The sequence below is a fragment of the Oncorhynchus clarkii genome, chromosome 5, assembly GCF_045791955.1.
Source record: "Oncorhynchus clarkii lewisi isolate Uvic-CL-2024 chromosome 5, UVic_Ocla_1.0, whole genome shotgun sequence".
In the NCBI taxonomy this organism is placed as follows: domain Eukaryota; kingdom Metazoa; phylum Chordata; class Actinopteri; order Salmoniformes; family Salmonidae; genus Oncorhynchus; species Oncorhynchus clarkii.
In genome coordinates this window covers 21,547,603-21,560,518 of record NC_092151.1, presented here as the reverse complement: position 1 = coordinate 21,560,518, position 12,916 = coordinate 21,547,603, and the positions used below count along the sequence as shown (strand labels likewise).

General features: G+C 41.9%; 1 protein-coding gene across 1 annotated transcript; it reads left to right on the top strand.

The window, feature by feature from the left end:
* Window positions 1–7,716: 7,716 nt before the first annotated feature.
* LOC139409896 (caspase-7-like) lies at window positions 7,717–10,846 on the top strand. The gene is made up of 3 exons (XM_071155298.1): window positions 7,717–8,341; window positions 9,701–9,864; window positions 9,959–10,846. The coding sequence occupies exons 1-3, from the start codon at window positions 8,125–8,127 to the stop codon at window positions 10,406–10,408; spliced, it is 831 nt and encodes a 276-aa protein (XP_071011399.1). The 5' UTR covers window positions 7,717–8,124; the 3' UTR covers window positions 10,409–10,846.
* The last annotated feature ends 2,070 nt before the right edge of the window (window positions 10,847–12,916 follow it).

The window sequence follows — 12,916 nt, the reverse complement described above, 5'->3', positions numbered from 1 at the left end:
GGCCAACATAGAACTAAACAACCTAGAATACCCACCCTAGTCACACCCCGACCTAATCAAAATAGAGAATAAAAAGGCTCTATATGGTCAGGGCGTGACAGAAGTATTGAATCTTGAGTCGTTTTATATATCAACGCATACACCCTGTACCATGGAATCGCTACATAAAAAATATCATCCCAACTAATAAACAATTTAGTGAAAGAACAAAATGCTATGTTTTAGCAGCCACATTTGTGGCCTCCTGTCACAACCTGAGAAACAGCCAGTGAGAAGAATAGTGTTATTATTCATATTTGCCTATTCTTTATTAGAGTCTGAACATCACTTGAGAGAATCGATTTGCCAGACACGTTCAACTAGTATCCTATAAATCCTATAAACATACCATGTTTGGGCATAGTAAGTATAGGGATCTGGGTGAAAAACATACCATGTTTGGGCTTAGTGAGTATAGAGATCTAGGTGATAAACATACCATGTTTGGGCATAGTGAGTATAGGGATCTGGGTGATAAACATACCCATGTTTGGGCATAGTGAGTATGGAGATCTGGGTGATAAACATACCATGTTTGGGCATAGTGAGTATAGGGATCTGGGTGATAAACATACCCATGTTTGGGCATAGTGAGTATAGAGATCTGGGTGATAAACATACCATGTTTGGGCATAGTGAGTATAGAGATCTGGGTAATAAACATACCATGTTTGGGCATAGTGAATATAAGGATCTAGGTGATAAGGGGTGACAGGTAGCCAAGCGGTTAGAGTGTTGGGCCAGTAAATGAAAGGTTGCTAGATCAAGTCCCTGAGCTGACAAGGTAAAAATCTGTCATTCTGCCCCTGGACAAGGCAGTTAACCCGCTGTCATTGTAAAAAATAATTTGTTCTTAACTGACTTGCCTGGTTAAATAAAACATATATTTTTAAAGATAAACATACCATGTTTGGGCATAGTAAGCATAGGGATCTGGGTGATCAACATACCATCATTGGGCACAGGGAGTATAGGGATCTGGCATTGTCTTACGTCAGATGGCGTCACTCAACCGATCGTCTTGTAGGACGAGGGGGTTATTATTACTTAACCTGTGCGGAGTCAAGATGGTGTCGCTGTGAGAGGGAGTGTTTTCTCGCTTATCAAAGCAACATTGAGGGTTAGGTGGTTTACAGTCTAATATTGGCTATCAATGTTGAAAGAAACTAACTATAACTTGTTTTAGTGACATAGGGCAAGTTTTGAGTTAGTTTTTGTCAAGTTGAATGGGAAGAACACAACAGAAAGACAACAGATGACGGAATATCCAAGCCTCACAGAAGACGGCAGGCATGCTAGCTAGCTACGAGGAAGAACCGCATGGCTACACACGATGACGCAAGCTCAAGCAAGAGAAAGAACAAGACAGACCAGGATGAAATCCTTGCAACCTCTTTACCTCAGACTCCAATTAAAAACCACCGGTGAAAAAAGTGAAGTGAACTTTTCTCTGCAATCCAGTCCCTGTCTACTAAACAACACTCCACATTCTCCAAAGTGTCCATCATAGGGCGGGCTACCAACAAAACATCATAGAAGATCGATAATTTGTCAGAGACTGTAAATCAGCTTCACAAAATTGTGAGCGAGAACAAGGAAAATATAATGTTCCTGGAGAATGAGCTGAAGAAACTGCAATCCCAAAATCCCAAAATGGGTAACTCTGTTGACATGAACCATACTGGAACTGTGAGTAGTGCCACGAGTAAATTTAATGTACTGCCAGCCACGAGTAAATGTACAGTTCTACAACTTATATAACTTAACTTACAACTACAACTTATGAACACTTGCCAACTAAAAAAAGGATAAAAAGATGTTTGTTATACTGATAACCACCTCTACCTTAGCAGAGCATAGTTTTCCATCGGAGTAAACCCCTCAAGGTTGTTTTATTGTTCACATTACTACTTCTGTTATCTAGTTTGTGCTCTTTCTTTTTTTAATGCAGGAGTTCATTTTCAACTCACTCAATGTTGTTAGTCTGAATGCTAGGGGTTTGAGAGATCTTACAAAAAGGAAAGCCTTATTTTTATATTGTAAACGCAGATGTTGTCCTTCTTCAGGAAACTCATTTGTGTGAAAGTTATTTTACATTTTGGAAATCCCAATGGGGAGAAATGGCCTACTTCAGTCATGGATCAAACCATTCTGCTGGCGTTTTGACACTTATTCACAAGTTTAAAGGCGACATTATTAGAATCCACATCCACTTCACAGGATGGGAGATGGGTCATAGTAACTGTTGAACTTGAAAACAATGCTATTTTCATCATTTTCAATGTATATGGACATAACTCACATGCTGCAAATAAGACCCCTCTTACCCAACTTACCAGAAAATTACAGGATTTATGCAACAAATACTCAGAGGCTTTTCTAATTATTTCAGTGTATTTTAATGAAACACCTGATGAATATGCTGATCGTTTTCCTCTGAGAACGAGTCAAAGCCCTCAAAATTTCAATATCATCACTTCATTATGCATGGATCTCTCCGTTGATGATGCCTGCCGTTATTTCAATCCGGAGGCAAAGGGTTATACCTGGACCAACAAAACTATGTCACGTAGTATTCCTAATTTCCCCCGTTCTGTTACAATTTGTTATAGATGTAGATCATCAGTTGGCTCCCTTTTCTGATCATTGTAACGTCTGCTTCCAACTCACGCTCTCAAACACGTAGATCCCCTGAACGCAGCTCACTTTCCAGCCCACTTTCCAGCTCACACTCTCAAACACATAGGTCATGTGAAAGCAGCTCACTCTCCAGATCCCAATCACCTGAATTCTGATCACCTGTTCACACACCTGTATGTCATTATCACACACTATTTAGTTCAGTTCTTTGCACCCTGTTATTGTGAGGTATTGTTTGTTTTGTGACACACCTCTATTCGGAGCTCAGTTTTTCCCATAATTTAACCCTCTTGTGTATGATAGTTTTTGCCTGCCTTTTGCCTATTCCCTGTCTGTACTTTAGCCTATCAGATTTCCTGTTATCAATCCATTGCCTGAGCTCCCAGATGACGTAACTAGCCTTTTCCCTGCCTGTACTGTTGCCTTTTTGGACCCCCTGTGTATGACCTTCTGCCTGCCCCTGGACCCAGCTACCTGCCTCCTCCTGTGGTCCATCTCTGGCGCAGGCGTTCCACTGGCGCAGGCGTTCCACCAAAATCAAAATACAGAAATTGTCATAATAAACATTCATACAAAAATACAAGCGTTATACATCGGCTTAAAGATTAACTTCTTGTTAATCCAGCCGCTTTGTCACATTTCAAAAAGGCTTTACGGCAAAAGCATACCATGTGATTATCTGAGGACAGTGCCCCGCTTATAAAAGCATGCAAACATTTTACAACCAAGTAAAGGAATTACAAAAGTCAGAAATAGCGATAAAATTAATCACTTACCTTTGATGATCTTCATACGGTTGCACTCACAAGAGTTCCCAACTACACAGTAAATGTTTGTTTTGTTTGATAAAGTCCCTCTTTATATCCCAAAAATTCTGTTTTGTTGGCTCGTTTTGTTCAGTAATCCACTGGCTCAAAGGCGGTCAAAACATGCAGATGAATACATCCTAATAGTATCTGGGTACTAACTGGGTACTAACCCATTAGATACTCTATAGGCATTCATTTGAAAAGTACCCACATCAACAAAATCCCACTTCCTGGATGGATTTTCCTCAGGTTTTCACCTGCCATATCAGTTCTGTTATACGCAGACATTATTTTAATAGTTTTGGAAAAGTTAGAGTGTTTTCTATCCAAATCTACCAATAATATGCATATCCTGCTTCTGGGCCTGAGTAACAGGCATTTTACTTTGGGCACGCTTCTCATCCAGATGTCGAAATACTGCCCCCATGCCATAAGAAGTTTTAACAATAAACACCTTCTGTGCCCTGCGCTTGAAACCAGCTCTCTGTTTCCCATCGTGTTCATTATAATCATCACTTGATTTCCCTGAATTTACAAGCTACTAAAAAATCTAAAAGGTACTCAAGGATATTGGAAATTAAACAATACTTTTCTTAAAGATCCTATTCTCTTGGAAACATCAAATTGTTAGCCAAATATATTTTTGCAAGAAAAGACTTGGGTCATGGAAGTAGATGGGAATTTTTCAAATATAAAGTCAGAGTTGTAGCCATTAAATGTGCCAAAGCGCTGATGCACTTATCCTCTCTGGTACAAGTGGGACGCTAGCGTCCCTCCTCGACAACAGCCAGTGAAATTGCAGGGCGCCAAATTCAAAACAACAGAAATCCCATAATTAAAATTCCTCAAACATACAAGTATTATCCACCATTTTTAAAATAAAGTTATTGTAAATCCAACCACAGTGTCAGATTTCAAAAAGGCTTTACTGCGAAAGCACACCATGCGATTATGTTAGGTCAGCACCTAGTCACAGAAAACCATACAGCCATTTTACCAGCCAAAGAGAGGACTCACAAAAAGCAGAAATAGAGACAAAATGAATCACTAACCTTTGATGATCTTCATCAGATGGCACTCATAGGACTTCATGTTACACAATACATGTATGTTTTGTTCGATAAAGTTCATATTTATATCCAAAAATCATCTCAGTTTACATTGGTGCGTTATGGTCAGAAATGCATTGTCTCAAACAAACATCTGGTGAAAGTGCAGAGAGCCACATCAAATTACAGAAATACTCATCATAAACATTGATAAACGATACAAGTGTTAAACATACGAATAAAGATAAACTCCTTAATGCAACCGCTGTGTCAGATTTCAAAAAGGCTTTACGGAGAAAGCACACTTTGCGATTATGTTAGGTCTGCACCTAGCCACAGAAACCCATACAGCCATTTTCCAGCCAAGGAGAGTGTCACAAAAGTCAGAAATAGCATTAAAATTAATAACTTACCTTTGATGATCTTCATCTGGTGGCACTCCCAGGTCTCCATGTTAGACAATAAATGTTTGTTTTGTTTGATAAGTCCAGACGAAAGGTTTTTAAAAAGTACAATAGAGGTTAGTAGAAACATACCAAACGATGTTTAAAATCAATCCTCTGGTTGTTTTTGTCATAAATATTCAATATAATTTCAACCAGACAAAAGCTTCGTCAATGGGAAAGGAGAAACAAGAAAGGCGCGTTCCCGATCAGGGCGCATGGCTGATGAATGGAAATTTCCACTGGCCACTGATTGAAAGTGCTGTAACTCCCTCAATTCCTAAAGACTGGTCACGTGTAGAGGAAGCCACAGAGCTCATGAACTGGGTCCTAAGTCTCTGTATGGTGGATAGGCTTTCAATGGAAAAACAGCCTTTCAAAATAATAGTACTTCCTGGTTGGATTTTCCTCGGGTTTTCGCCTGCCATATCAGTTCTGTTATACTCACAGACATTATTTTAACAGTTTTTGAAATGTTAGAGTGTTTCTATCCAAATCTACTAATTATATGCATATCCTATCTTCTGGGCCTGAGTAGCAAGCAGTTTAATTTGGGCACGCTTTTCATCCAAAATTCTGAATGCTGCCCCCTACCCTAGTGAAGTTAAAGAACCTTAGAGTAAAAGAGTTGATGAGCAAGCTTGACAGTTTTCTAAAGAAAGATAATTATCTCAAGAAGTCTGTGTTTAAATCTTTACAACTAGAATTAGAACAGTTCTACACGGCTCTGGGGAAGGGGGCCTTTGTCAGATCAAGAGCACAATGGATTGAAGAGTGTAAAAGAAACACTAGTTACTTTTTTGCACTTGAAAAAATAATTACAATATCAACATTTGTCAATTATATAAAGCCTTTGACACAATTGAACATCAATTTCTCTTTAGGTCACTAAAACTCAAACAACTCACAATTTCAGGAAGATGGTTGTGAAAGCTACATTTACCACATTCAGAATTATGTCTCTGTAATTGAGGATGATTTCCAATCAGTTTGCGATTCACCTGTGTCAACTGAAGAAATTAGAGGCTCTGAATTCAATGAAAAAAGGGAAACCACCTGGCCCTGGTGGCCTGTCAGTTGAATTCTATAGACAGTTTTGGGAGTTACTATCAAGGCACAAGGCGACACCCAGATGCAGACACGGGAGGCAGATGGTTGGAGTCTTACAATGTTTATTAATCCAAAGGGGTAGGCAAGAGAATGGTCATGGACAGGCAAAAAGGTCAAAACCAGATCAGAGTCTAGGAGGTACAGAGTGGCAGACAGGCTCGTGTTCAAGGCAGGTAGAATGGTCAGGCAGGCAGGTACAAAGTCCAGAAACAGGCAAGGGTCAAAACCAGATCAGAGTCTAGGAGGTACAGAGTGGCAGACAGGCTCGTGTTCAAGGCAGGCAGAATGGTCAGGCAGGCAGAATTGTCAGGCAGGCAGAATGTTCAAGGCAGGCAGAATGGTCAAGGCAGGCAGAATGGTCAGGCAGGCAGAATAGTGAGGCAGGCAGAATGGTCAGGCAGGCAGAATAGTGAGGCAGGCAGAATGGTCAGGCAGGCAGAATGGTCAAGGCAGGCAGAATGGTCAAGGCAGGCAGAATGGTCAGGCAGGCAGGTACAAAGTCCAGAAAAAGACAAATGTCAAAACCGGAGGACTAGAAAAAGGAGAATGCAAAAAGCAGGAGAACGGGAAAACGCTGGTTGACTTGGAAACATACAAGTCAAACTGACACAGAGAGACAGGAAACACAGGGCTAAATACATTTGGGAAACTCAGCGAAACCTGGAGGGGGTGGAGACAATCACAGGTACAGGTGAAACAGATCAGGGCGTGACAGTTAATAGAAGACCCTATTTTTTATGTTTCAAGATTGCATTGGAAATGGGCTCCACTATGAAACAGGGCCATATTTCAATGATTCCGAAGCCCGATAAAGACCCTTCTCTCAATGTTGATTACAAATTGATTGCTCTGGTTTATGCCAAAAGATTAAAGAAAGGAATAGATAGACTACTAGGGATGTAAAAAAATGTGTGTACAAAATTTGAGAGAAATAAGCTTTCTGGGATATTTTATTTCAGCTCATGAAACATGGGACCAAGACTTTACATGTTGCACTTACATTTTTGTTCAGTGAACATTTTAAGTTCTTGCATTTGATTATTATTAATCAAATACAAACCTTGAATTGATTCCTCGTGTACTCACGACCATCCCTAACAACAACTAAAAAGCAAAACATTCCAGTAGTCAGTTCTTTCTGGTTATGTAGGTGAATATAGCTGGTTAAATTTTCTGAAATTGGCAATCCCTGAGTAATGTGATTATTCAGAACCACTTACTCCTATTTATACAATGTGACTTTGAGTCTTTGTGAAAGTGAAGCTATTGATGACAGTCTGCCCAGCAAGCCCTTTACAAATGAGATGAGGTGGTTATCCATTGCTATAGTATAGGTTGTGAAATATGGTTAAGTCCAGAGATGAGCTAACACGGGTTTCACTGAGATGGCTTTCCCAGCAGACAGAAAGAACATAGTAGATGAATGTAGGAGGAAATTAGGGAAAAACAGAAAGAGCAGAGTTAGGTAATACTGTGACGCAACAGCATGTGATCCTGATATTCCACTTCTGGCCTTCCAGGTGTGTTAGTGTAAAGGGCAGGGCTATTGGCGGTAGCCCATCTGTCTGCAAGTTGGAACAGTGTTCAGCTGCAGTATAAATACATACACACCTGAACCTGACTCATAAACACACAGACTTTACACTGACATTCTAAAGAAGCTGAGACACAGCTTAGGTGGATATATACGTGATGGTGGTGTATTCAGGTGGATATTTACCTGCTGGTGGTGTATTCAGGTGGATATTTACCTGCTGGTGGTGTATTCAGGTGGCTCTTACCTGTTGAACCTTACCCCAAGAGAGAAGTCACTCAATTCGGCACTCTTATCTACACTCTTTCTATCACATTGGACTTTGTGCACAATGTACTAGTACATTTGTCAGAGACATTGAATCCGACCTAAACCCCCAGAGAGCAAGCAGAGACGACAGAAGCAAGGGATAGGTTGAGACTCCAAAGGGATTGGTAGAAACCTTGAGAGGAACCAGACTGCAGCGACCAACTGGACCATTGGTCTCTATATTTTTAGAAATGCCGCTGTGGAGACGGACAAAGGCTGGCGATGAGGAGTGTAACCGCGCTGTCCTGGTCGCAGTGTCGAACTTTGACCACGGTGTACCACTGTGCAGGAGGCCAGGGGCAGAGAAAGACGCCAAAAGACTCCACCGTACCCTGACCAGATTAGGATACAGAGTGGACATACACACTGACCTCACCTCTCATGAGATGTACACACTCTTCAAGACAGGTAACACACACAGACACACACATACCTTATACACACACACCCCTGCTCTACATCAGCTATAAAACAGTAACAAATACTTCATATCCTGGTTTTATCCATTTTATCAAACATATCAGCGTTATTACGTAATGTTAGCAATTAGGGGACGGTCACAGAGTCCACTGCAGCCCTGAATACATAACAATTGAAAACCTACACTGAGTGTACAAAACATTAAGGACACCTGCTCTTTCCATGACATAGATTGATCAGGTGAATCCAGGTGAAAGCTATGATCCCTTATTGATGTCCCTAGTTAAATCAACTTCAATCATTGTAGATGAACAGGTTAGGAAGGAATTTTAAGCCCTGAGACATGGATTGTATGTATGTACCATTCAGACGGTGAAATGGCAAGATAAAATATTTACGTGCTTTTGAACAGGGTATGGTTGTAGGTGCCAGACCCCACCTTGACCAAACTGTGAGAAGAATTGGAGTCTACATGGGCCAGCGTCCCTGTGGAGTCCATTCCCCGACGAATTGATGCTATTCTGAGGGAAAAAGGGGGAGCACACCGCAATATTAGTAAGGTGTTCTTAATGTTTGGTACACTCAGTGTATACACACACATAAACAGAGTGTACAAAACAAACCATTAACGACACCTTCCTAACAGATCGTATCTCTTGTCTTGCCCATTCACCCTCTGAATGGCACACACACAATCCATGTCTCAATTGTCTCAAGGCTTAAAAATCCTTCTTTAACCTGTCTTTAACCTGTCTTTAACCTGTCTTTAACCTGAGGCAGAGGAAAGATTCTTTGCCATTCATTGTTATTTACAGTTACTTACAGTAGTAATCATAGAAGATTTGAAATACTGTATCTATGGCGTGCAGACAGAATGAAATGATGACACACACAAACACACACACGCACACTCGTGAGACAGAATGTCCTGGTAATAAAGGATGACACAGTCCTGTACACACCTGTTTAATAACTACTGTGCAAACACCTGCGGACATATGCACACACCGTGCTGTGACCTGCAGACAGGATGACAGATGGATAAGCTAATCTTTCACTAAAGCAAACTGTTCTGAGGAATCGCATACCACCATCATCACATGACCCAACAGGGAGATAATGTTCGATTAATGTTTCTTCTTCTAACCAGTACAGCCAGAGAGGGATGGGCCGACCAATAGTCTGGTTCTTCTAAAGGTTTCTTCCTTTTAGGGACTGTTTCCTTGCCACTGTGCTGCTGTTAGCTCTTAGTGGGTCTAGGCCAGTAAAGCACTTTCTGACAAAACATTTATAAATTAATAACATTTCATTAATTGATTGATTGATTGATGCATTGATTGATTGCAGAGAGCGAGCGGCCGGTGAAGGAGTGTTTCCTGGCAGTGCTGTCGTCTCACGGGGAGGAGGGCTGTGTGTTCGGGGCAGACGGAAGGCCGGTTAGACTGTCCCACATCTTCTCCTGTTTCAACAACTCACACATGGAGGGAAAGACCAAACTGTTCTTTATCCAGGTCAGTACCATTATCATCAATCACCACATCCACAACAAAAAATCAGTCAGTGATATGACAATCATCATTAGTAATCATCTTTCTCTCTCCCTAGGCGTGTCGTGGGGGTGAGCTGGATGATGGGGTGACAGTGGAGACGGATTCAGCAGGAAGTGATGTCATTGAGGACACTCTGTCTCAGTACCTGTCCATCCCCATGGATACAGCGGTGATGTACGCCACCACGCCAGGTTACGGGGCCTTCATGCACCCTCTGGGGGCTGTCTTCCTCCAGACACTCTGCATCCTATTGGAGGAGGAAGGGGGCAGAGCCTTGGAGCTGACACGCCTACTGACACGCCTCTCCCACCGTGTAGCCTTTGGCTTCCAGGCCAAAGGTCGTCTGCTGGAGGGGAAGAAGGAAATGCCTTGCTTCGTATCGCGACTGACCAGAGAGGTGTTCCCATTCGCCGAGCCCGAGAAGGAGGGCGGGGCCAATGTGCTTTCTGCAACGACATTGGTCAACCCAGAGTACAACAGACCTCGCAAACCATCTATAAGCTAAACCCGAAGTCTTTGTGAGAACTGAAGACACTTGTCGCTCACAGATTGACAGGGTAGACTTGCTCTGTCAGCTACATTAGTACGGATGACTTTCAATGTGTTGTTAGCCAGAGGGTTGTGAGTTTGTGCAAAGGTTGGGACAGAATTTCCACTCTGTTACTTGTGTACATGTTCGTGTGCATAATAGAAACAGAACATTGTAAAGATCGTGGATAAAGGAACAGATCTGGAGGTGTTGGTGGTTTCACCACGGAGTAGATGATTATGGCGTCTTCCTTTACAGACATGCATCTTAAAATATTCTAGATAATGAATGGTATACTATGTTATTTGAGTCTATTTCTTTAATTCAAATGGCAACCTAAGGCTAAGCTTCTGCTTCTATGCTTATATTTTAAACCATTAAATGTAAGTTGAACACGCATGCTCAATGTTGAGTTCAAGGTGTTTTTAGTATTTTAACTGAGACAAGACATGACTGTATTCCTAAGTTGTAGCGCTCTGACTGGTACAGTGAGACGGAGAGTAAGTTGAAGAAGACAGCTTTACGCCAAACCAGTGCACCAGCAGGCTCAGATTTGAGTACCTCTGCTGTAGAAGGAGGAACACCAGTCCAGGTAGACTAAAAGATTAAAGTCACACTACAGTCTCCTTCTCACCTCATTTACTTAAAAGGAACATCTCAATAAGTGGCCCAGGTATCCTCATGACATTGTGGGGTTCTCTATTTCTCAACTATTGTTCCCGCAAGCATGGGGGAGTCCATCAGACCAACTCCTTGAATGGCTGACTGAGTTTGAACTTGTGTAACCCTTAAGTGTGTGTATATTACTGTATAGGTGGGATATTGTTTTTCCAACAGGGAAAGTAAAAAGATTGCTGGAATGCGTCCTTACTCTTTGAACCCACATACTGAGCTGTGAGGACTATAGGCCTTTCCTCAGACAGACAAGACAGGGAAAGAAGAACACATAACATGAACGCCTGTCACCTGATACACTCTGGCACATAATTACCTACCGCAAACAAAGCACACTGATAAACCACCTCATAAACACCTACCACACACATCTGATTCATTACTGATACAAATGTACTTCTCAGCACTATCACTTTCCGCTCTCAAGACTCATTTACAGTAAGACGGACTCTCTGCTGAGGAACTCTGAGGTCATGACCATAAGAGTTACATGTTTAATCATTAACCTGGGAGTTCCTTCAACCAGCTGATTAAATTTAGTAGAGCAACTGATACTATACACCTATGCATTTACATTTTAGCCAATGAGCCGACGCTCTTATCCAGGACTTACAGGAGCAGTTAGGGTTAAGTGCCTTGCTCAAGGGCACATCAACATATTTTTTTTTACCTAGTCAGGGATTCGAACCAGGTAAGTTCAGTTACTATCTCTTAACCCCTAGACTACCTGCTCTGAGTTTACCCTGGGCTGGTACAGACACACACACACGACGTCTGCGTTCCAAATACCCAAGTTCGGCCTTGCTCCGATTGTAAGACGATTAGATCAGTGACTGTGTACTTTATTGTAGTAATAAAGGTTGAGTTGAGGAAACTTGTTCTTGAACAGATCATATCTACATCTCAAATCCAAATCAAATGTTACTTGTCACATGCGGCAAAAACAAATGGTGTAGACCTTACAAGCCCTTCATTTCTTGAACTGCATTGTTGGTTAAGAAAATATTTACTAAATAAACTAAAGTAAAAAAACTTTTACAAAATAAATAGCAAAATAACAATAACGAGGCTATATACAGGGGGTACCGGTACCAAGTCAATGTGGGGGGTACAGGTTAGTCGAAGTCATTTGTACATTTAGGTAGCGGTAAAGTGACTATGCATATAAAATAAACAGTGAGTAGCAGCAGTGTAAAAACAAAGGGGCGGAGGTGTCAATGTAAATAGTCTGGGTGTCCATTTGATTAATTGTTCAGCAGTCTTATTGATTTGGGGTAGAAGCTGTTAAGGACCCTTTTGGGACCTAGACTTGGCATTCCGGTACCGCTTGCCATGCGGTAGCAGAGAGAACAGCATTACTTGGGAGACTGGAGTCTGACTGGTCTTCCTCTGACAACGCCTAGTATATAGGTCCTGGATGTCAGGAAGCTTGGAGCCAGGGATGTATTGGGCTGTACACACTACCCTCTGTAGCGCCTTACCAGGCAGTGATGAAGCCGGTCAGGATGTTCTCAATGGTACAGCTGAAGAACTTAAGGATCTGGGGGAGGGGGAATCTGTCTCCTGAGGGGGAAATTGTGCTGTCGTGCCCTCTTCACGACTGTCTTGGTGTATTTGGATCAAGATAGTTTGTTGGTGATGTGGACATCGGTCACCCTGTCTGGGTTGGCGCCCCCCCCTTGGGTTGTGCCGTGGCGGAGATCTTTGTGGGATATACTCAGCCTCGTCTCAGGATGGTAAGTTGGTGGTTGAAGATATCCCTCTAGTGGTGTGGGGGCTGTGCTTTGGCAAAGTGGGTGGGGTTATATC